This window comes from Lissotriton helveticus, chromosome 12 (genome assembly GCF_964261635.1).
Source record: "Lissotriton helveticus chromosome 12, aLisHel1.1, whole genome shotgun sequence".
NCBI classification, from domain to species: domain Eukaryota; kingdom Metazoa; phylum Chordata; class Amphibia; order Caudata; family Salamandridae; genus Lissotriton; species Lissotriton helveticus.
This window is the reverse complement of record NC_136073.1, coordinates 138244488-138267240: the sequence shown is the minus strand read 5'-3', so window position 1 is coordinate 138267240 and position 22753 is coordinate 138244488. Positions and strand designations below refer to the sequence as shown.

At 49.3% G+C, this 22753-nt stretch overlaps 1 protein-coding gene across 3 annotated transcripts in view; it reads right to left on the bottom strand.

Moving 5' to 3' along the window:
• LOC144797809 (transmembrane protein 272-like) overlaps positions 1–22753 on the bottom strand; it is a 192707-nt gene that overhangs the window by 145090 nt on the left and 24864 nt on the right. For all 3 annotated transcript variants that reach the window (XM_078668598.1, XM_078668599.1, XM_078668600.1), the window contains one exon: positions 14945–15061. In XM_078668598.1, coding sequence (XP_078524724.1) covers positions 14945–15026 — 82 coding nt within the window. In that variant the 5' untranslated portion in view covers positions 15027–15061. Of the gene's footprint in view, positions 1–14944; positions 15062–22753 lie in introns of those variants that run through there.

Sequence of the window (22753 nt, the reverse complement as noted above, 5' to 3'; positions counted from 1 at the left end):
CTTCTGCTGTCTTTCCCACCCATTGTTTAGACCTTGGGATTGGTACAGAGGATTTATGCATGCAGTTATATGAGAATTTGTCTGCAGCCTACAAAGCCAGGTAGCCTCTTCTCTATCTCAGCACAGTTATGGATGCTCTTTTTGGGTTTCCCCTATTAGGGGCCTGGGAGGACAAGAGTGTATTAACATTTCATTTGCAAATCCCTCTATGTTCCAACATCTATATCAGGTGCTCGTGTCTGTTCATTTGTCCCAGTATCTCAATGACCTGGTACTCTTCTCCTAGGCCTAGGACTCCCTGGTGCGGTTTATGCCAACTATGAGTGAGTTCTTGCAGACTGTTTGTGTCTTCCTCCCCTGGTGTCGGTGTTCTTTATTCAGCTGCAAGCAAATGAATTCGGCACACAAGGGGCCAAATATACCAGGTGCCCCAGATGTGCAACAGGTATTTGCACCTATTCTTACATCACCAGAGCACTTTGGTATAATAGAAGAGGTCGCAGATGCTTGGGCAGCCTCTTTTTTTTCAAAAACATTTATTTATATGCATAAAGCAGAATGATGCAAATACATCATGCCATTCAACGCACCACTGTGTGGACATTTCAAAGCATCACAAGCAGGGAAATCATATCCAAGGCCCTTGAGCCCCATGATGTTTCAGACAATGTCAGTGTGGTAGACCAAAGCTGTCCGGCATCCCGCTGTGCATGTTCCGAACGTGTCCTACCAGTGGTATACGTCTGCAACAGCTGCACTTGCATCTACAACTGACTGCACAGAGCCACAACTGTCTGGGGCCGGTGTCAAGAAGCTGCCAGACAATAACAACCTCCAGCAATTAAATATTCTGCTCCGAATAGACCTGCCTAGATTGAGGTGTATTGCAGCACTGAATCTATACGCTGCAAATCATGAACAAAAGATGTATGAAGGAAGACAAAATGGAAAGAAAGAGAACATGACAGGAATGCACATAGAAAGAGTGGGGTATGGAAAAACCGGAGAGAAGGGATAGCGGGCGGCGGGGCGGGGGGGGATGGCGGGGGCGGCGTTTAGGCAGGAGCGCTCTGATGTAACTTCCATGTCCATTCACACCACACGGTGCCACCATTCCAGCAACCGCCAATAGTGCCTCTGAATGTACGTGTGCTGGGGAGTCGCGAATAACAGTATTGACCTGCGCACTATTGGTTAAGATGTCTGGGTTGAAGGCGTATCGTGGGACAGTGCAGTGTATAGTTAGGTGTCAGAATTCCAAAAAACATCCGGATCCGTGGGGGATACTGCGTCAAAGAGCTGTAGGGCCCGGGGTCTTGGCGGTTGCAGTATGGCGTTTTCCAGACATCCCAGGTGGTCTACCAGTGGCTTCCACAGCTTCGTGAATTTAGTTTCCCGCAGCTGCAGTCGCGCTGCGAGCACTTCCATGGCCACCGTGTGCCATAGGCGAGTGAACCATACATTGATGGAATGTGTTTCTGGTTTCTTCCAATACAGCGCAACAGTTTGCTTCGCAGCTCCCAGCATGTGTAGGCTGAGGAGCCGATCTCGGCGGGTCATTGCTCGCAGGTTCACTGGCTTAAGGCCCAGGATGATGACAAGAGGACACTCAGGTAACGGGTAGCCTAACACCCGTTTGATATGGCTGAGGACCTCTTTCCAGTATGTAGCAAGGAGAGGACACGCCCACCAAATGTGTATGAAATCCCCGACTGCTTGTGTACAGCACCAACACAGAGACGATGCTTTAGGGAACATCTTTTGGAGCCGAGATGGAGTATAGTACCATTGGATCATTACCTTGTAAGCAGATTCTTGCTGGGGAATGCTATGGAAAGTTTTTGGAATATCACGCCGAATGCATGCCCACTGGGAGGGAGTGATGTCGGCTTCCGAGACCGATTGCCATTGCCGTTGGTAGGGGTGGGGGTCCGAGCGGCGCAAGTGTTGGAGAATCTGGTATATGCTAGACATTAACCCCCTGGAGGAGCTAAAGGTGCATGCTAGCCGTTCAAACGGCGTAAAAGGTCTTGTGGCTGCCTGTGTTAGGTTGGACCCCTGCACCCAATGCCGAAGTTGTATATACTGAAACCAGTCCTTTTCAGTTAACCGGAATTCTTCTTTACACTGGGCGAACGTTTTGAGGTATTCCCCGATAAATAGGTCTCTAACTATTCTGCAATCATTGTCTGTCAGTTTGCAAAGTAAGGCGGATGACACGCAGGAGGGAACTGCGGGTTGCGAGCGATTGGAGTGTGCGTAGACGAAAAGGTAGTAAGTGTTAGGATTTAGCAGCCTTGACTAGTGTGATTTCTTCTGGTCTGATAGTTTTTACCTACCCCTGGATGTGAGAGATAGAACATTTGTAGACGCTCCCTACAGTGAATAAGGAGGAGCGGCAGATGGAAGCCTTTGCTTGGCTTACTTCATCATGACCACGCCCCCTCTCCACTTCCTGGTTCCTGCTCGTGTGTTTGTTGGCGTCTGTTGGACCTCTGGTGTTTCTGAGAGGCTCCCTTCACCCTTTTCCTGTTGCTGCCACCTTGTTCCGTGAGAATTTAGCCCTTGTGTGTTGTGGCTGAATGCCTGCCGGTACTCGGCAATTCTTCGTTGTCCGCGAGCCTCTGAATGCGACGCCCCTACTAAAGCTCACGCATTTCGCGGGCGTATTCAGCTCGTTGCCTGCCTTCACTTCTCTCCTGGGGGCTGAATTCAATTCCTTTTATTTTTGGCATTCTTTTTTGAGTACTCCTATGAGAGTGAGCGCTCCGCCCTGTTCTTTCACATGGGCCGGGTGTCTCTCCTCCTGAGCGTGTACTGCTTCGCTGTACTTGCCCCCCGTGCAGCCGGTCGGTGCACCTCACTTCCTTCTTATCTTTTGAGTTGTGTATGTGAGTGGTTGTACTGCTCCGCTGTGTTTGCCCACTTGCAGCCGGGCGGTGCACTTCACTCCCTTCATTCCTTTTTGGTTTACGTCTGAGGTGTGGTGAGTCCTTCGTGAGTTCAACTATCCTTGACAAAACTGGGATTACCTACATTTCTCTGTTTCCTGAACTCATCGTTGAAGCTCGCCCGACCTACAATTGGGGTAAGATCAAATCGAGTTAATCACACATGTCAATGCGTTCTTTTTTATACTCAGAGTAACTGTGGGGATTGTTATTGTTTATACCTTGGTTTTGTTTCCTAGCCTGGACCATCCCCTGAGACGCCTTCTGTTATTCGTTACCCCTCGTATGAGGAGAGTGGTGGACACTCCTTGGGTAAATTCCCTCATACTTTTAGGAGACAGTAGACAGGAGTGTGTGTTATCTATCGCATTCTTGCTTCTGTGTCCTGGAGGTGGAGGGATTTGTCTTCGCTCCCGTGGAAGCTGGTCCTTCTCCTAACAGTAAGGCCTCTGTGAACCGCCACCTTATCCCAAATTTCGAGGACCGCTTTTGTAGGAACTGCCATGTATGCGCTACGATGGCGCGCTTCGCGTGACAGCCATGCATGGTCCCAGAGAGGACGACAGGTGACCGCTCTATCCATATGGAACCACACCTTCTAGCTTTCTCACGCCGCCCATTCCGGTATAAAGCGTAGGTACGACACCCAATAGTACTCCAGCAGATTAGGACAGGCAAGATCTCCCTTATCCTTTGGAAGCATTAAAATGTTACTGGAGAATCGAGGTTTCTTCCCCCCCCATACCAAGGCAACGAGTTTGCGCTGAAGCCCTTGGGTCTGATGTTCAGGGATGGGTATTGGCAGTGTTTGGAACAAGTAGAGGATTTTGGGCAGGATAGACATTTGGACTGTGTTGAGGCGTCCCAACCACGAAAGTGGCAGGTCTTTTCATGCTCGCAAATCCGCGATAACTGGGTTTTTGCATTCTTGCCAATTTGCTTGAGTCCAGGTAGCTAGGTCTGGCGTTAGGTTACGGCTAAGGTAGCGTACAGAACTAGTCGCCCATTGGTAGGGGACAAGGGCTTGCAGGGTCGGAATCTCGACGACCGGGATTGTCAGGTTAAGAGCCCAGGATTTTGTGTGGTTAATTTTAAGTCCCAATGCTTGCTCGTAGAACTGGAGCAGGGTGTGCACTGCAGGAAGCGAGTTTAGCGGGTCCGACAGCGTAAGGAGTAAGTCATCTGCAAAGAGGCCAATCTTATGTTCTACGCGCACCATAATAGCAAGAGGCTCCACTACCAGCGCAAACAATAAGGGCGACAGGGGGCAGCTCTGCCTAGTGCCCCTGGGAATAGAGATGGGCTGTGTTAGTTGGCCATTAACATGTACCCTAGCAAGGGGAGAAATGTAGGGGGCCATAATGCGCGCTATCATGTGCGGTCCGAGGCCTACCTTCTGCAAGACAGCGCGAAGAAATCCCCAGTCCACCCGGTCAAACGCCTTTTCGTCATCCAACAAGAGCAAACAAGCCAGGATCCTCCATTGTTGCGCCTTCCCCACGAGATGCGCCACTCGTCGCACGTTGTCTGCCCCTTGGTGTTGTTGGATAAAGCCTACTTGATCGGGCCGACTAGGTAAGGTAGGTGCACGCTAAGTCGTTTAGCCAGGATTTTAGTGTATAATTTGAGATCCGTATTTAACAGGGCAATGGGGCGAAAGGAGGAGCACAGCCTGTGATCTTACCCTGGTTTCGGGATGAGGGCGATTTCCGCCATTGCCATATCAGGTGACGGCCCAACAGTCTGTGAATGAGCTAAAGAGGCGCAGCAGATACACTTGGAGATGTGGTAAGAAGGTGCGATAAAAGAGGACTGGGAGCCCATCGGGCCCCGGCATTTTTCCCAGCGGGAGGTCTTTGAGGGCACTAGTTAGTTCATCCAGCGTGATTGGGTCCTCAAAGCTCAGAGTGGTAGACGGTCAAGGGGTCCCAATCGCAAGCGTCCAAGGCGTCAGAAATCTGGGCTGCTGTGGGTGAGTCCTTAGCATATAGTGATGAATAGTACTCTTGAAACGCTCAAAGCTTATCAGCTTCCTTAGTGACCCATGATCCGTCTCCTAGTTTGTTTTGCAATGTGGGCTTCGGCTGCCCTCACCCGCAGACGAGCCAGCACCGTTCCCACCCTGTCCCATCATAGTAGCGTTGCCTTAACGCAAGCAGGGCGCGTTCCGCTGTATTCGTCCTGTGGGCCCTAAGCTGACCCCGGAGGACCGCCAGGGGTCGCTTATGGCTTGCCAAGGGCCATTCCTGATCCATCTTCTCCAACACTTTGATTTCAGGCGCAAGCTTGGTTTCATACAGGCAAGCTTCTCGTGCCCTTGCGATAGCAAGGGATGTGAGCACACCTCGTATCGTGGCTTTGAACGCATCCCACTAAACAGAAAGAGGTGTGTTGGGGAGGTCATTAGTTTCAAAGTAAGAGGTGATGGCCGATTGGAGTTCTTCTCTATCTACTGGATCCCTAAGAATATGGAGCGGAAACCGCCATCTCGTAGGCTGTTTGGGGCGTGCAAAGCGCTCATGAAGTAGTTCCACGTACGCATGGTCTGATATGGATACGTCGGAGATGTCAGCCGAGAGGAAGTCCCCAATCAGCGAGTGGGAGACAAAGAGAAAATCAATGCGAGAGTAAGAACGGTGCGCGTGAGAATAGTAAGAATAACTGCGATCCTCGGGCGAGTGATAACGCCAAGTATCTATAAGATTTAAGGCATTAGGGAGCATTTCGTTGCCGACATAGCACCTACCCCTGTGGAAGACACCCCCACTACGATCCATCTCCGCATCCCAAACCAGATTAAAGTCTCCAACTATGAGGTCTGTATTCACCGGCCCTATCTGCTCGCAGAGAACCCTGCGCAAGAAAGCATCTTGGCCCTGGTTTGGCGTGTACACATCGCAGAGGGTGACTCTGCGATGTCCTGTCCTGACCTCCACTTTAAGAAACCTGCCCTCCATGTCCCGAACTACTTTAGTGTCTCCCTGTGGAATACCCGCCCTACATAGAATGGCGACTCCTGCTGTCTTAGTAACTGCCGAGGACCAAAACTGGTGAGGGAAACACGGGTGTGACATGAGCCTGATATCGCGCCTAAGGAGGTGAGTCTCTTGTAAGAGAATGATGTCCAGGCTCCGAGACAGTAAGTAGCGCCATATTTTGCGGCATTTATTGAGAGAGTTAAGCCCTTTCACGTTAAGAGAAAGGACCCTCAAACACGGAACAGAGGCCATAGTCAGCTACTGTAGGGAAGTGTTGCTGCAGCTAGCAAGTGGTCCCTAAAGGTTTTGAACCCCTGAATGGTTCCCTTAGCAATCAGTCGCCCCCCCCCCCCCGCCAAGGCGACAGGGAAAGAGAAAAATAGAGGGAAAAGTAGAGACCGAAAAAAAAAAACGCAATAACTGTAATGGCCAACATGGCCAACAATATCCTAATCCAGTCCAGGGAGTAGCCAAGCACGCCGGCACAGGCTGTCCCAGAGATGTCACACTCCCAGGAATAGGTGTGGGGGACGGTCGTCGCACTGCACATTAGGTAAAGAAGACTGGGACGCAGCCCCAGGCCACCCCCGTCGTCGTTGTCGTCATGTCGTACCACAAGTGTCTAGTGAAGCACCTTGTGACGTAGGGCAAGAAGGCAGAAGGTGGGCCTTGCAGTTCCTCATTAGTGCATTCGTACTCGTGCCGAGGTGCAAAGGGCCAGTGTAGCCTGACCACCGAAGACGGAGTGATGCAGTTAGTCGCCGCCACCCACAAGCCTATAGAGGACACAGCTCTGCCCGGGTCTCCCGTGCATGGTAGGGTAGATATGTCACAAGCCTTTAGGAAGGGGCGCCCAGCCCAGTGTGGTCCAGTCCCTATCTGTTGTGGCATGGGTCCTCCTGAGGCTGCTCCTCGGTGCAAAATGTAGCGCTCCAAGTGCCCGCCAATTGTTCAGCATCCGGGGAGAATGGACTTGCGGCTGGAAAGTGTGATGGGTCGAATAGAAGTATGCCCAAGTGGCAAGGTCGCTTTACAAGGTGGAGAACACAAGCTCCGAAATGGCATGCCCTGCAGAGCAAAGGAACCTGGTGATCGCCGGTCCGTTGCTGGCAGTTAGAGGCAGGAAATGACTGAAAGGTCACCAAAAAAAGGCACAACATCTATCAAAGGCAGGTACGAAGTGGTGCGGCTCACCCTCACTGAACCGGTGAACTGCGGTCTTCGGCAAGGGGAGGGCTGACCAGGCTTTTGTCAGTCTACAGAGGATGTAGCCCGGACCAGGCCCTAAAAGCTTTTGGGCAGAGCGTGGCAGGGAGGTCTCCAGAAAGGTGCCCAACTGACAACAAGGGATAGTACTCGCTTAACGAAGAGTGAGCCTTTTGAGATGGTCAGCAGTTGCAGAGTCCGGTTACTTGTAGGCCGTAGCCCGGGCCCAGCAATGAAAGCTTATGGACAGAGCATAGCAGAGAGGTCTCCAGTGAGTTGCACAATCGACAATGATGGATAGCACTCGCATGGTGAAGAGTATGTCTTTTGAGATCGTCAGCTGTTGCAGAGTTCAATTACTTATTAGCAGCCGTTTGCGAGCTTGAAGGATCATATCCAGGACATGGCGCAAAGGATTCTAAAAGTCTGCACAAGCAACAACAGGGGGAATACTCGCAAGGTGAAAAGAATATCCTGTTAAGGTAGTCGACCTCTGCAACGCTCAGTCACTTAACCACAGCCGTTTGCGAGCCCGGAGAAGATTGTCCCCCTTCCAGAGATTTGATATGTTGGATGATGTCCTGTTTCTCTTGGGAGGAGCTGCTACGATCCCTAGAGGAGGGACGTCGAGAGTGGCGTACCAGGTTCCATTGTGGCTTTAGTGGAAGTTGGGCGGGGCGTGCTTGAGGGGGGAGTCGGGAATCTGGAGGAGTTGGGCTGCCTCCCTGTATGATCTCAGCACTCGCCGCTTGGACTCCAACTGGAATATGAGGGCGAAGGGATGCCCCCATTGGTAGCGGATGTTGAGCTCCCAAAGCTGGTCTGTGATGGGCCTAAAATCTCTGCGGCATCGAAGCGTAGTGGGCGCCAAATATTGATAGCGCTGAATGGGCACACCGTTGAGCCGGGTCTCAGGCTTGTCACGAGCCGCCTTGAGGATGGCTTCCTTCTCAGTAAAAAAGTGTACTTGAGTCAAGATATCCGGAACAAGGCCAGGCCTCCCAGGAGGTCTGGCCACTCTATGTGCATGATCCAAGGCAGGCGAAGGGGCGTCATCATGCCCCCGGATGTCGCGGAGCAAGTCTGCCACAAAAGTAATTATATCGGTACCTTCCGCTCCAATAGGAACCCCCCTTATGCGTATGTTGTTCCGACGCCCCCTGTTTTCCAAATGTTCCTGTTGATCTGCAACTCGATATGCTGTTCCTCCAGTGTGGCCAACCTCTGCGATAGATGTTCTTGATCCTCTGTGCGGGTGTCCATGGTTCTTTCAAGGTCGTCCACCCGATCACCCAGCTCACCCACTTCTTTCCGGAGATCTTTGACACAGGCCTGAACCTCGTTTCGCAAGGACCCAATTTCTGTTTTAAGTTCCTTCATAAAAAGCGCCATGAAGGCCTGCGTGACCGGCTCGGATGAGCCCCCAGTCGCCAGCATCCCTCCAGTGCCGGGTGCTGGGCCTGGTTTGTCCCACAGGGCCGAGTTCCCAGCCTCCTTAGGAGTTACTGAGGGGTCCTTCCCGGTCCTTGACCGAGTCATGGTCGTAGAGAAGTAGTAGCCTGTCGTTGCGGATCGCAGGAGATGCCCCCCGTCAAAGGCCGCCGCCAGACTACGGTACCTGGGCACCCCACATCCCAACTTCGGTGCCAGCCAGCGTGCAGTCTATATGAAGATCAGGCCTAGCAGCACAGCACGGAGATATCTTTGCGAAGAGCTTTGGGCCGGATTTGGGTTCCCGGGGATAAGAGACAGACAACCAGACAGGAGCTCAAGCGGGTAAATGTCCAAGGGGATAGCTCAGCGCATCTCCTCCCTTCCAATAGTGAACCACTCTGCGCTGAGGAAAGGGAGGCTCCGACTGTGGAGCTGTATTCCTTCAGGTTTGTACCCACTCCGTGTCACATGTGGTTGCCACCAGGAGGTGAGGGGGGGGGGGGGGGACATCCAGCCCCAGCAAATCTCTCAGGCAGCAGCAGCGGAAAAAGTGACAGTGTCCAGGCACCCACCCGGGGTTTTGCAGCACATGAGTGGCCTGTAGTTTTAGCGACCAACTCACCCAGGGGGACAGGAGTGCTGCTGCCAGGGTGCAACGCCAAACGCAGGAGAAAAATGGGGAGTGCAAGGAACTCAGGCAGTCTATAGCATATTGCGAAACCCCCAAGCGACAGCAACAACACCCCTTACCCCGGTACCTGTGCAGGGCCCGCTCTTCTGGACCTCGCCGACTCCAGCCAATCGCCAATGTCCGGACAGAATCTGTGCAGCTTTCAGGGGGCTAAAGGACGATCTCCCCAGTCTTCTCCGATGCGTGCGGTTAAATCGCTGATGGAGGGGAACGCTGGTATGCAGGAAGCCTCCGCACACACTATGTTTGGCAGTGTTCTGGGCTGCGGATGCAGATGATGTAGGTAGCCTCAGGTGTGTGCGCTATGTCCCAAGCAAATGGCAGAGGGAGTGAGACTGCAGGTGGCCCAAAGCACAAGTGAAGTCTCCCAACGGCGGTACCGGTCGCACCCCCCCCCCCGCTCCTGTACCTGCCAGGAAACCACACCTCTAGGCCTCTCTGCCAGGGGTGAGCAACACTGTCCAGGCCCGAGGTACCCCCCTGCGGTAGAATGGCGGCCAGCTCCTCTCCCCGGAGTACCTGGATTCCTCCGGTGGCCCCCCTCCCATCTGCAATGAGTAGCGTGTTTTGAGCGCTCCCAGGGCCTCGTTTCAGCAACTTCAGGGGCCCTCAGGACAGTGTCTGAGTTCAGGGCACTACCTAAGATGGCGGGCACCCCAGAAGGGAGCAGCTCTCTCCCGCCAACGCAGTCTGCCTCCTCCCCAGGTCCTGCACTGTCCTGTCTCAAACGCCTCACCTGCGGCGTGCTTCTGCTCCTCCGCAACAGGCACAGTGTAGGCAGTCTCGGCGAGGCCGGGTGTCTCATCAAGAGCAGGGTGCCTCAGCGTGGGATTTCTAGCCCAGATCCGGCCCCGATGCACAGAAGCCCCAGATGTCGGCAATGAAGGCAGGCCTGGAACCGGGCACTCGCCACTCGCCAAGCGTCCGCGCTGCCCCCTCCCAGCCCCCAAAAGGCTCAACGTGGGCTTGGCTCCTCCAGCGGCAGCAATCTCCAATCTAGGCCCCCTTCCCGAGGCGGTGGCTGTTCAGGGGCATTCCAGGTCAGATGACGCAAAATGGCGGGCTCCGTCCCCCAGGGCGTCACGAGCAAGGTCTCACCAGGGTGCCGCCAGGGGTGTCAGGGAGAGAGCAGTCCGAGCCCAGGAAACAGACCGCACACCTCCGATGCGTGCCAGCCCCCATGCGCAGTTTTGCAAAGATCACCCGCTCAGGAGCTCTTAGGACCCAGCTCCGGTTCCTCAAGATGGCGGGCGCGTGTTCAGGCCGGAGCCCGCACAGTCCGCCGCTGCACATTCCGCTTTCCACTGGCTAGGGGAGTCGTCAGGCTCCCAGGAAGCAGTCCAGGGCCTCACCGCAGACAGCCGACCCCAGGTAGGGCCTCACCAGCGCTGGATGCAAGCTTTAATCGCAGATTTCGCCAGCGGCGGCCTGGAGCTTCAAAAGCGTGCGTCTCACTCCATCTGCAGCGAGACCACGCCCCCCGGCAGCCTCTTCTTTTATACAGTTCACAGTGGCACCATCACAAGGGGATGCTTCCTTATTTGCACGTGGGGCTTGTCCCCATGCAAGTTAGGAAAGACCATGCCTTTGCGCCGTATTACAGATGTGTGTGCAGAGGCAAAAGAGCTGTCGGGAGAAGCCTGGACTGTGAGCCACATAGAGGTGGTGCACAGTCAGTGCTCTCTCTGAGGGTGTCCTTGTATGGTCGGAAAGTAGGTGATTCGGAACTCCCGCGCACCATATGGTAGGTGGGTGTTTTCACTCACTGCACCTGCAAACAGTGGAATCTCTGATCTCCTTTCCAAGGCAGGCCAGGTTGCCACTTGCACAGTGAAAGGTGGAACAGCTTCAAAGGGCCAGTCTGTCTTTCAATAATGGACTGCTCCAAGGGAGGCATGGGTTTGCAGCTGAGCTGGGGGGGAAACACTTTTACTGTAATAGGACGGACTGCCCCACCGGAGCCATGTGCACCCCGGTAAAGGTGCACCACAGCGCAGGTCAGTGAAAGGGGCCCCATTTGTAAAATAGGCCCGGGTGTCTGTGATACAATTGCTGGGATGTGGAAACTCAATTACTATGTTGTGTTGTCCCTGGTTGTGTGTTTTTGTTTTGTTGTCGCGGATGTGTGCTTTCCTGCCCCACCTCCCTGCACTGTCAAACAGGAAACATTGTCTAAAGCAGCATGTTTTCCCTGAAGGAACCGGTGGCGCTTTAAAAAGAAGGTTTCCACTACAGAATAATCTGCCTCCTATCTGAGCTCCTGACTTCATTCATGAAGGGGACGTTGACCCCTTTACCTTAGAATGCCACTCACCACCTCCTTCGAGTTGTTGCCAACTGAAACCCAAATGCGGTTGCAAATCATTGATGCATATCATTTCAACTACTAATGGCAATAAACCCACTCCGTGCATTTCAAAGAATTTTTCAACTCGTAAAATGTGTTTCATAACCATAAACAACATTTTGTGCTTGCAAAGCCTATGATTTTGAATATGGAAGGGTTTGAGATGGAACAATGGATTTTCACAGTCAACATTTACTCCCTGGACCCAAAGTGTGGCAGCAGTGAGGCGAGAGAGGCTAGGAGGCCCAAACATTGATCTTTGGCACAATCCAGAAGTAAAAGAACTAAAGAAATCCCAGCCTGTACGCATTGTAGGAAAGCACAACTTGTGAGTATCTGAAGTGCCTGGGTGAGGATGAAAGAGGCTTTGTCTTCATAGTCCCCGGTGGCTCCAGTTATAGGGCGCAATGGATGACTCCTTTATTCTATACAGCAATGGCTGCAGAGGGCTTGGGTCTAGACTCGAGGGCTAGAATAAGGGCTGCTGAGTTGCCATACATGTCAATTGCAGTTTTACCTGGGTTTAGTTCTCAGGTGATTCCTAATTATCAAGAAGCTGGGTACATGTGGACAGCTTAGGCTATAGCTCACGGGGGCTGCATGGGGTTTTGTCTGAAGATAATGAGAGTGAAGATAGAAATAGAGCAGAGAAACATGAAGCCACCAAAAGTATATACCTCATGTTAATGTATGGATCCCATTTGTAGCATCTTCATTAAGTAACCCCAAATCATAAATCAAAGGATCACATGAAACCTCTTTTGATCCAAAGGATGCCCTTTCTGATCACAGTACATTAACACTAACAATTCAAGGCTGCTTTTGAGAGACTGCAATAGCCAGGTTTTTTCAGTACCACCCTCAAAATTGGGATTCCTTCTAGGTTTCTTATTCTACTTTCCCCTGAAATATGTTCTCTCAAAAGCTCATTTGAGGTTTCCTACATCACGGTTCAAAATATGAATTGGTTCTCTTTCAACATTCTCCCTCGCGTCAACCTATTGTTAGGACGCTGTACAAGATAATATCCGCTTATTTAATATCATGAGTGGCTGAGCGATACCTCGTCGGAGCACATATTGCATTGAGATTCACGTATTTTCTATGCATGGAGTGTTGTCTGCATATGGGGCGGAGATCAGGCCAAACGTTTGTATTATAAGAACAAGAATCTTCTGTAGGTGCTGAAGAAGGGAGAGAGGTTTTAACACTTGGCCACTCCACATGGAAGTTTGCCCGCATCAGAGGAGAAAGGCGCCACGTGTTGTGAGGAATGGTAGGACTCATAAGTGGACAAAACCCTAGATGTTCATGTTATTCTGTCTGGAAATTAAAATGGGTTGGTTGACTGTCTAAAGTTTCCAAGAGCCCGGGTAGAACCAGAATATTTGGCAGAACAAGTGTGTGCCAAGTGGAGATTAGCTGCTTCAGTTCTTTTTGTGCAGGAGCCCACGCGGACTGGGCTGGGCCGAGCATGGAATGTGCTGCAAGCATTGGAACAGCCTTATGTACAGAAATGTTCAAGAGTTTGGGATGAGCCTGCATTTGGTCAGGTCATGAAATCACTGTACCTCTGCTTCATATTGCTCAGTGACCCTCAGATGGTCAGTATAAGTGCCTCACCTGTATATCACTAGCTCATCCACAAATGCCCTCAAGTTATCAGCATTTATGAATCACTGATGCCAATGCCTGGGACATTTAGGGCCAGATGAACGAAAGCTTTTAGCATTTCTTAACGAGCCAAATAGCAGTTTCTGTCCATTAAGAAATGCAAAACAGCTTTTTTATATGTACAAAGGCCAAACTACTGTCACAATTTGAGTTTTCTACCAAGTAGTAATTGCGATTTATTAAACACAAATAAGGATGACCCATTTGTAATTCCTAAAGCACATGTACAAAGCATTTCCTAAACGCGAATTGGGCATTTTGGAAATGCATTTACCAACAACTAAAAATCGATGGTAACCATGAGCAAAATTTAAAAAAATCTTTTTTTAATGTGACATAAAGCGCACATATGCCCCTACGACATATGATCACTTGTGCAAAACTAATTTCGGGATGCCTCAAGGGGGGCCTTAATCCCAGAGGCACCCTTGGGTTTGGAATTCCTAAAATGCAATTTCCAATTAGGAAATCACAATTTATGAAATTCAACCATTTCATATTTTGCCCATAGGTGGGAATGCAACAGCATTTTTTGTGATTTACTAATAGCGCTTCCTACTTTTTAGGAAGCATTATTAGGAAATCACACATTTTGTACATACCATTGTGTTTCCAAAAAAGCGATTCCTGTGGAATCACTATTTAGGAAATGCAAAAAAAGAATTTAATAAATCTGACCCGTACTCCTGTACATGGGCATTACAGAGATCACCAATCATCATGCCTTTTGCACTTGTGAGTCACGGACGTGGTCCGCGGAGGCTGTGACACCATGTGAACTGTGCATCACGGATATCAAATCAGCCACTTATGTTCCCCACTGCAAAAACAGTTGATGGACAGAATGCAGAATAATGTCATACCTTTACCCCAGTACAGAAATCTGGGCCTAAATCCATAATGCTTTGGCTCACCAGGCCATTCCAGTTTGACCCCATATGCAAATCAGTCTTGACCCTGTGCCCCATGGGAATAGTCCAGCCCGCACTACCAAGCCAGGTCATCCCCGGACTGGAAACAAGCATCCACTGGATTCAAGATAGCCTGGCTGATGAGGATTATGAATCCGAAACGGGTCCCAGGATGCTCATTTCCGGTCCAGGGAAGACATGGCTGGCAGTTCCAGCTGGACTGTTCCCATGAGGCACAGGGTCAGACTGATTTGCATATGGCCATGTCTGGTGGTGGAGTGAGCTAATGAATGGTGATGGATTAAACCCAGATCAGTTGACTGGGGGTGAGTGTTTGATTTTCTCAAACGCTCCGTCCATCATCCCCTTTGATATCACTTATAGTCACCACGGTCACATCTTTACCTGCAATCACCAATATCTCTCCCCAACCCTCACTGCTCCAGCACCTGCACGTTGCAGATATCATTCCAAGGGACTTTACTTTAGCACTTGTCACTCACATGCACCCCAACAGGAGCCGACATATATTGATCCTGTGCATCTCTGAAATGATCCCCAGGGACCCTCGCATCTCTATACCCGAGAAACGCTGATGTCTGCCTAACTCCCTCACTGCTCCGCCCCTATGCATCAATTATACGGCTTGTTACTGGTGCATCACCGATATGACAATTCCTGTACCAGTGTAACACTGATAACACACAGTAGCTGTATACCTTGCAAAGTCTCCCTCTCACCCTTAATATTACCTGGCATCCCTTGGAACATTTTCTTTTCCTTGAGGTTACTGAGGAGAGGAGGGAAGGAACTCTTATTTGATGTTTCCGCCATATTTCTGCTTTGGCCGCCTTGACGCAGAGCTGGAGCTGTGGAGAGAGGTCAGTAGGTGAAATCAAATCCACATTGAAGGTGACCAGACACAACTGATCTCACATTACAGGAGTAATAACCATCCTCCTGACTTCATACAATTCAATGGAGTCACTCAGTCCCCAATGCAGCCTGTAGATGCTTCATGGGAGTGTCACTCAGTGCCCTTCACAGGCTGCAAACGCTTCATAGGAACCTGATCTATTTCCCATCACCAGGTGCTCAAGCTTCCTCTAAGTGGCACTCATTTCCCATCAATGGCTTCACACGATTTGTCTGAGCCTCACTCACCACCCCCTTTCCAGAGTCGCGCTCGTGCTTGTTCAGTAACTGAGAAGCTCTCGATATGCATTCCTTGTTGGCAGGCTTGCGATGTTAGCAGTGTTCTATTCTTTAGAAATCTTTTCACTTTCTGGGAGTCACTCATTAGAATGCACAGTGTATAAGTCGAGACTGACCATAGACCATACTTTGTTATTGAGGTTTCTCTTTCACATACAGCCAGAGTACTACAGTTAGGAGATGGACCGCTAAAGGAGGAACTGAAGCTATTGGATCTAGAGCATTTAAATCCGGAGCTGAAGTTTTGGATCTGCTTAATCTCAATGGGGAGTCGAAGCTATTACATCTAGTGCAACACAGGTGAATTCACTCTATTCATCCTAGTGCATCTCAATGGGGGGGTTGAAGCTAGTGCATCTCAATGGGGGGGTTGAAGCTAGTGCATCTCAATGGGGGGGTTGAAGCTAGTGCATCTCAATGGGGGGGGTTGAAGCTAGTGCATCTCAATGGGGGGGTTGAAGCTAGTGCATCTCAATGGGGGGGTTGAAGCTAGTGCATCTCAATGGGGGGGGGTTGAAGCTAGTGCATCTCAATGGGGGGGTTGCAGCTAGTGCATCTCAAGGGGGGTGAAGCTAGTGCATCTCAATGGGGGGGTTGAAGCTAATGCATCTCAATGGGGGGGGGGTCGAAGCTAATACATCTCAATGGGGGGGTCGAAGCTAATGCATCTCAATGGGGGGTCGAAGCTAATGCATATCAATGGGGGGGGGGGGAGTCTAAGCTAGTGCATCTCAATGGGGGGGGGGGGGGGAGTCTAAGCTAGTGCATCACAATGGGGGGGTCGAAGCTAGTGCATCACAATGGGGGGGTCGAAGCTAGTGCATCTCAATGAGGGGGCCGAAGCTAGTGCATCTCAATGAGGGGGTCGAAGCTAGTGCATCTCAATGGGGTGTCGAAGCTAGTGCATCTCAATGGGGGGGGGATGCTAGTGCATCTCAATGGGGGGTGGATGCTAGTGCATCTCAATGGGGGGTGGACGCTAGTGCATCTCAATGGGGGGTGGACGCTAGTGCATCTCAATGGGGGGGTGGACGCTAGTGCATCTCAATGGGGGGGTGGACGCTAGTGCATCTCAATGGGGGGGGTGGACGCTAGTGCATCTCAATGGGGGGGGTGGACGCTAGTGCATCTCAATGGGGGGGTGGATGCTAGTGCATCTCAATGGGGGGGGGTGGAAGCTAGTCCATCTCAATGGGGGGGGGTGGAAGCTAGTCCATCTCAATGGGGGGGGGTGGAAGCTAGTCCATCTCAATGAGGGGGTGGAAGCTAGTCCATCTCAATGGGGGTGGAAGCTAGTGCATTCCATCGGGGCGTTGAACCTACTGGGGTGCACGTCAACAGGAGTGGAGGTTATTAGATATAGTGCAACTTGGTGGTGAGTTGGACTAAGGGCATCCAGTATAGTAAATAGGGGCTGGAGCCACTATACCTGATGGGATGTGTTTTTTTCTGCGCATTGCTCAAAGGAGAATTGATTGAAGAGCCCAAAATGTATGTTTTCTAGGCTACTTCAGTCAGATGACATGACCTGATGAGATCCGAATAATAACTACAGGTCGAAATGACGCCAAGCCCTCCCTAAGTTGCATGCTACCTTTCCATAGTTTGTGAACAGATACTATATATGTACAGATAAGATCTCCACTCATTTGTTCCTATATCATAAACGTAAGAATATTGATGATACAAAATATTTTGTCCTGTACCCTTCTTGAAAATATTCAGGAAAATATTTAGGATGATATAAGTTATTGAATGTTCACACCTCTAAGCAGATGCACAAGTGTTGATGAATGAATCCCACAGGATAATTGTTTGACTTTATTACATCTACCCATGTTCTTGTGGACAAAGTTGTCTTTGTATTCTTTCCATGTCACCATGAGACGCTGTTCCAGGAATTAGTTCAGTTACCGCATGTTAAGATTACAACTCCCTGAATGCATGACTGGTAATTCTTTAAATTGCCATTTACACCTGTGTCTTACTAGGGAAGTGTGGACCATGTCAGACTAACTAGTATGTAGTCTCATGTATTGTGTGACATTGTCTAACAGTCCATGATTTTTAGGCAGCATCGCTTCACCGAGATTTTTGAACTAATAGGACAGTGTTAAAAACAATAGCAGCCTGCGGTTAGCTTAAGAGGGTGACACAGGTCCCTCCTGGTAGCTAGGGTTACTCTGATGCCCAAGACCAGGTTTTGAATACTCATTTCTGAGAAAGGATTTCGCCACACCCCCTCAAGCAGTGACTGTTAATAGCAATCCAAAAATATCTCTTTACTAAACAATAACAGGACGTGAGACATGAAATGTAATGAGATTATATGGGACTAGTTGAAACCAGTTACTGACCACCATCCCACAATAGGAATATGCGATACCAGCCATACACCGATTGTTTGCATTCCACCCTGTATATTCGACCAAGTTGCTCTGTTAAACCTGCCAGCATTAGAGTTGTTTTCACCAGACTTTGCCTGACTCCTATTTTTGATGAATTGAATTTTAGAATTATAGCACTGGTTAGCAGTAGTAAAATACACAAAGTGCTTGTGATCTCTCCTTTAAACATGGTGAAATTGGCTAACATTCAATCAAGGGGGTTGGGATGCACACCATGTATTCAGTGTTTTACAAAGTTTGTCCAGGTATTCAAAGAATGCGTGCAGACTGGTAATGTGGCATGCCCAAATGCCGCTGGAGAGAACAACTGCTTGAAATGAGGCAACCTCTTGCCCCCAACCATGAAGAACCGGGTTATTTAAGACCCAGCGGCGCCAGGGGCACGCTCAAAGTCTTCGGGTTCACCTGTCTTGGAGTACAGAGGCACGGGACTCTTCGTGGTGACGTCAAAGATCGAATTTATTGACTGCAGCCAGTAACAGAAGTCCTAGAAATCATCACAGTATGAGTTCTCAGGAGACTGCTCAATTTTACAAAGCAAGTCATCCCTTTTTATGCCAAAAATCACATTCCAGACAAATACCTTACATTTACGAACTGCCCAATCACATGTATCCGCACCAAAGGTATCGCATGACAGTAAAACCCACTTTTCAATTATCCGGCCCATGATCAATCATGGGACAAACCCAACATTCTTCTTAAGACAGGCTGAACGAACCCATAATAAAAAGGCCACAACCCATATCATAAATAGACCATAAAGAAAGAAACAGAAACCGGTGGGAGAAGGATAAGACATATTTGTGTGTAGTAAAACCTTACGATGTCATGTGCTTTGATCCTCAATCTTGATCAACTAGCGGGAAAGAACTGGCTCAGCAAGGTCGGCTTCAGGAAACGAGGTGAATTCACTCAGGTCATTCAAAAGTCAGCTAAAGTGTACGTGTACTAAAGACTCGTTCGGCCGCAGTCATCGGCCTATGTGAGGGCAACCACAAAATGGCTGCCATACGCAAAATGGAAACCAAGGTTTAGAACGGAATCTTCAAATACACTGCGAATCCTTGTGTAACGTGGCGAAATCACTCGTACTTGCCGAACTCATCGGTTACGGTTCCTTGTTACCCAAATCGTAACGGAACCATGACATTTGAAACATGGGTTCAGAATTCAACGAACCCCAGACCCTACTTTTGCCCTTACATAGACTCCGATATAGACTGAGTAATTGCCTATGTCAATTCTCATCATATCACCAAGGTGCTGTTGAAGCATTATCTTGTTCCTCTGTGTGTCTCTCGAGGCAGGCGGTCCCCTGACACATAGTAGCACAAAGGCCACATATGGCAGGACCGCACTGTATACAAAGACAACAAGAGAAAAGAACCACTAAAGCCGCACCAATGATCATCAGAAGCTTCCATCCCCAAACTAAAAATAGTCCCCAAAACCATCCAGTTAATGACCAATCTCCTCTGTCCACATGTATAGACTCGGAGATCTTATGTAACTTGGAAATGGCCTCGTAAACTGTTGGAGCATTATCTGGGATAAAAACGCAACAACTCGATTGGATCACTTTACATACTCCACCTCGATCTGAGAGTATGACGTCTAAAACCATACGATTCTGTAACATCATAAGGCGATCCGCTTGAAGCTCAGCTGTCAGATTACTAAGGGCACCGGCAGTTTCGTTTATGGTGGATTCAACCACTCTCGTCAATTGCCGTAAGCCTCTACTGTTAGCCATAGGTCCCCAAAACGGTAAGAAACCCTTAAAGAAGTCTCCCACTTCCTGTCCAGCGGTATCTTCCTGATTGAAGACCTCTAACAACTCTTGTCTTGTGGTAATCTGCAGCAGCAGTATACGTAGGAGGCAACAAGTACCCAACATAACACGTTCCTGAAAAATCAGGGGGCAACCATGTATATGCTCTGTTGTAACAGACAAAATACGTGCCCTTAGCTGCCAAAAACGGCGGGGGAAGAATGAGACGTAAATACATACGTCCGAGTACAAACACTCTTCGCAACAGAAATCGAGAGCCTAGCTACTAACTATAGTCCTATTCACAACATTCACTGGAGTTGGAATAGTGTGTATAGTGATAGAAGAAGAGTATTGCTCTTTTTCTTGGTGTATTGCTCTTTTTCTTGGTGTCCCCTCACTCACCAGGGTTGCCCCTTGGTGACATGCTTCATCATTGGGGCCATCCCAGTCCGCTGCGGACCGGGGCGTGCTGCGACTTACGTAGGAGCACTTTTAATGACTATGTGTGGTGCGAAAATAGTGATGACAGACAGGAGTTGATAGGTACACCTAAACACATTGTCTTTTGGGTATCCTAAGACTTCACCCCGGTTTTAACTCTACCACCTGGAAGCAAGAATAAACTATTTAAAGCTTACTAGGCAGTTTTTTTTAACTATTACACATACTCCACTCCGTCACATCACTATTTTCGCACCACACATAGTCATTAAAAGTGCTCCTATGTAATTCGCAGTCACTATACACTATTCTAACTCCAGTGAATGTTGTGAATAGGACTACAGTTAGTAGCTAGGCTCTCTATTTCTGTTGCGCAGAGATCTCGTGACTTACGTATATTCTGGAGGGCGAGCCTATGCCAATTTTTTTCCCTCTACCTCCCCCTTTTGTGTTATACAAACACTCTTCCCCAGCTGAGCTTTCGGATTTTTGCCATTTCCTTGCAGACATAATTGACCTCGGTGGGGTACGACCCAAATCGGAGGCGACCTCTTTCATTTCTGCCTTTCACTCAGACTAACACTGTATCCGGTCGTGTTCCATCCAACATAAGCCGCTAACTCTTCCTTGGGAATAGTCCGGTACGTATCGATATCTCTGCTCATATTCATAACTCCCTTTACCAAGGCTTGATTACTTAAGTTCTCTCATGGAATGCAGAGAATCGACTTCCAGGGCATAAATGAACATCTGAAAAGCCCATATCGACCCATTCGGACTAAACGGTAGGATCAGATAGGGAACAACTCTACCTGTAGTATGTGGCATAAGACCACACACCCAACAATTAGTAATGTTCACTACCAACTGATGTATGTGCAGTAGCTGTATGAATGTGTTATGTACAAATTCTGACCTTCTAATCTGCTCGTGTTCAGGTAGGACATGAAAGGAATGCAAAGGGGTAGTAGTAGAAAAAGACATAGGTTGGGAGGTGGGTGCAGAAATCAATTGGGTAGCGAAAACAATCCAACCCACCAAAGTTAACGTCATGCTAAAAAACATCAGAATACATGTAATCAGAAAACATTTGCCATGCATTAATTTACACAGTTTCATTTTAAAGTTCATTTTCTCAGCAGCTCTCTCGGTCCCAAAAAACTTCATCCTCTAACTGGGCTGTTCGCAGCGGTTGGTTTTCTTCGGCTAAGGAATGAGTGTCAGTCCAGGGAACGCCCTGAGACCAACCAGAACCGTCGACCTTGTGTCTACACGGCTGCAATCCCAAGTCTTTATACCGCGACCCTACAGCTGAGCTCGGATGGCAGCTCGAAAAAGAAAAAATAGGCCAAAACAGTTTCTTGGATGAGAGAGTGCAGTTCTCCAAAAACAAAAAGGAAAAATTATGTTTTTATTTATCCATTGTTTCTCTGTCGTAAATTATAACGGCCTTTACCAGGCACGGTCTGATCTTTAAACAGAAGTTCAGGCTCAGTGGTGTCCAATCTCAGATGCGGAGGTACAGCTGCTTGCAAAATGTCGTCGTCCTCTCGTTCAGACTTTGTCCATACTAGATGTGCATCATTAAACAGCATGAACTTCGGCACTCGTTCTGTCTGAGTCACCAATACCTTCACGGACCCACTGGTCGTACGGCAGAGGTAAAGGCACCCTCTTACAATGTACGCCGTGGACCCAATTCCGCTTCCCGAAGACCTTCACCGAGGTTCTTGTCGACAGGAGCACCTGGTGGGGGCCGGTCCAGCGGGGCTGCTCGTTTTTGGTCCGCTGAAAGTTTTTCACAAGGACCCAGTCACCAGGATTGATGGTGTGACCTGGATCCACAGATGCTGGTGGCAAGTTATCGTGAACCTGTTGATGCAAGACACCCAATTTAGCCGTCAGGTCATACAAATAGTCTACCAACACGGGGTATTCGATGTCACTAAACTTCACTGGCCTCGGCACTCCCCACACATTCGCCGGGCAACCAAAAACAATTTCATGTGGACTAAGCCCAATTCGGAAATGCACTGTAGTTCTAGTTGACAAAAGTGCCAAAGGCAAAGCATCGGGCCTTTGGAGACCAGAACTCACCTGAATTTTGGCTAACTTTAGCTTCAAAGTGCCATTGTAACATTCCACTAATCCAGCTGATTGGGGGTGATTGGCAGCATGAAACTTTTGTTTTAGGCCCAAACCCTCACACACTCTCCATGATCTTCCACACGAACTCACTTCCGTTATCACTCCACACCATCCATGGCAATCCAAACCTAGGGAAATATTCTTTGAGCAGGACTTTAGCTGTGGACAAGGCCGTATTGTCTTTTAGGAGGTATGCCTCTCCCATCTAGAAAAGGCACAAACACCTACAAGGACGTATTTCAAGTTGTTACATCTTTCCATGTGGATAAAATCCAATTGCAGAACCTTGAACGGATAAGTCGGAGGCGCAAAGTGACCTGCCGGAGTTGGAGTTCCCTTACCTGGATTATACATCAAACACCATACAATTCTTGACTACATTCTCAGCACATTTGGGAATTCCAGCATTCTGCCATACTGGAGCCAACAACTTACAAATTCCTTTCGCACTAATGTGAGACAACCCATGTGCCATCGTAACCACCGCAAGCACATATGCATCCGGCGACATCCATCTTTGGTGTTCTGATAACTCAACCCAACAACCAGTCAAATCCAATCTACCCGTAGTT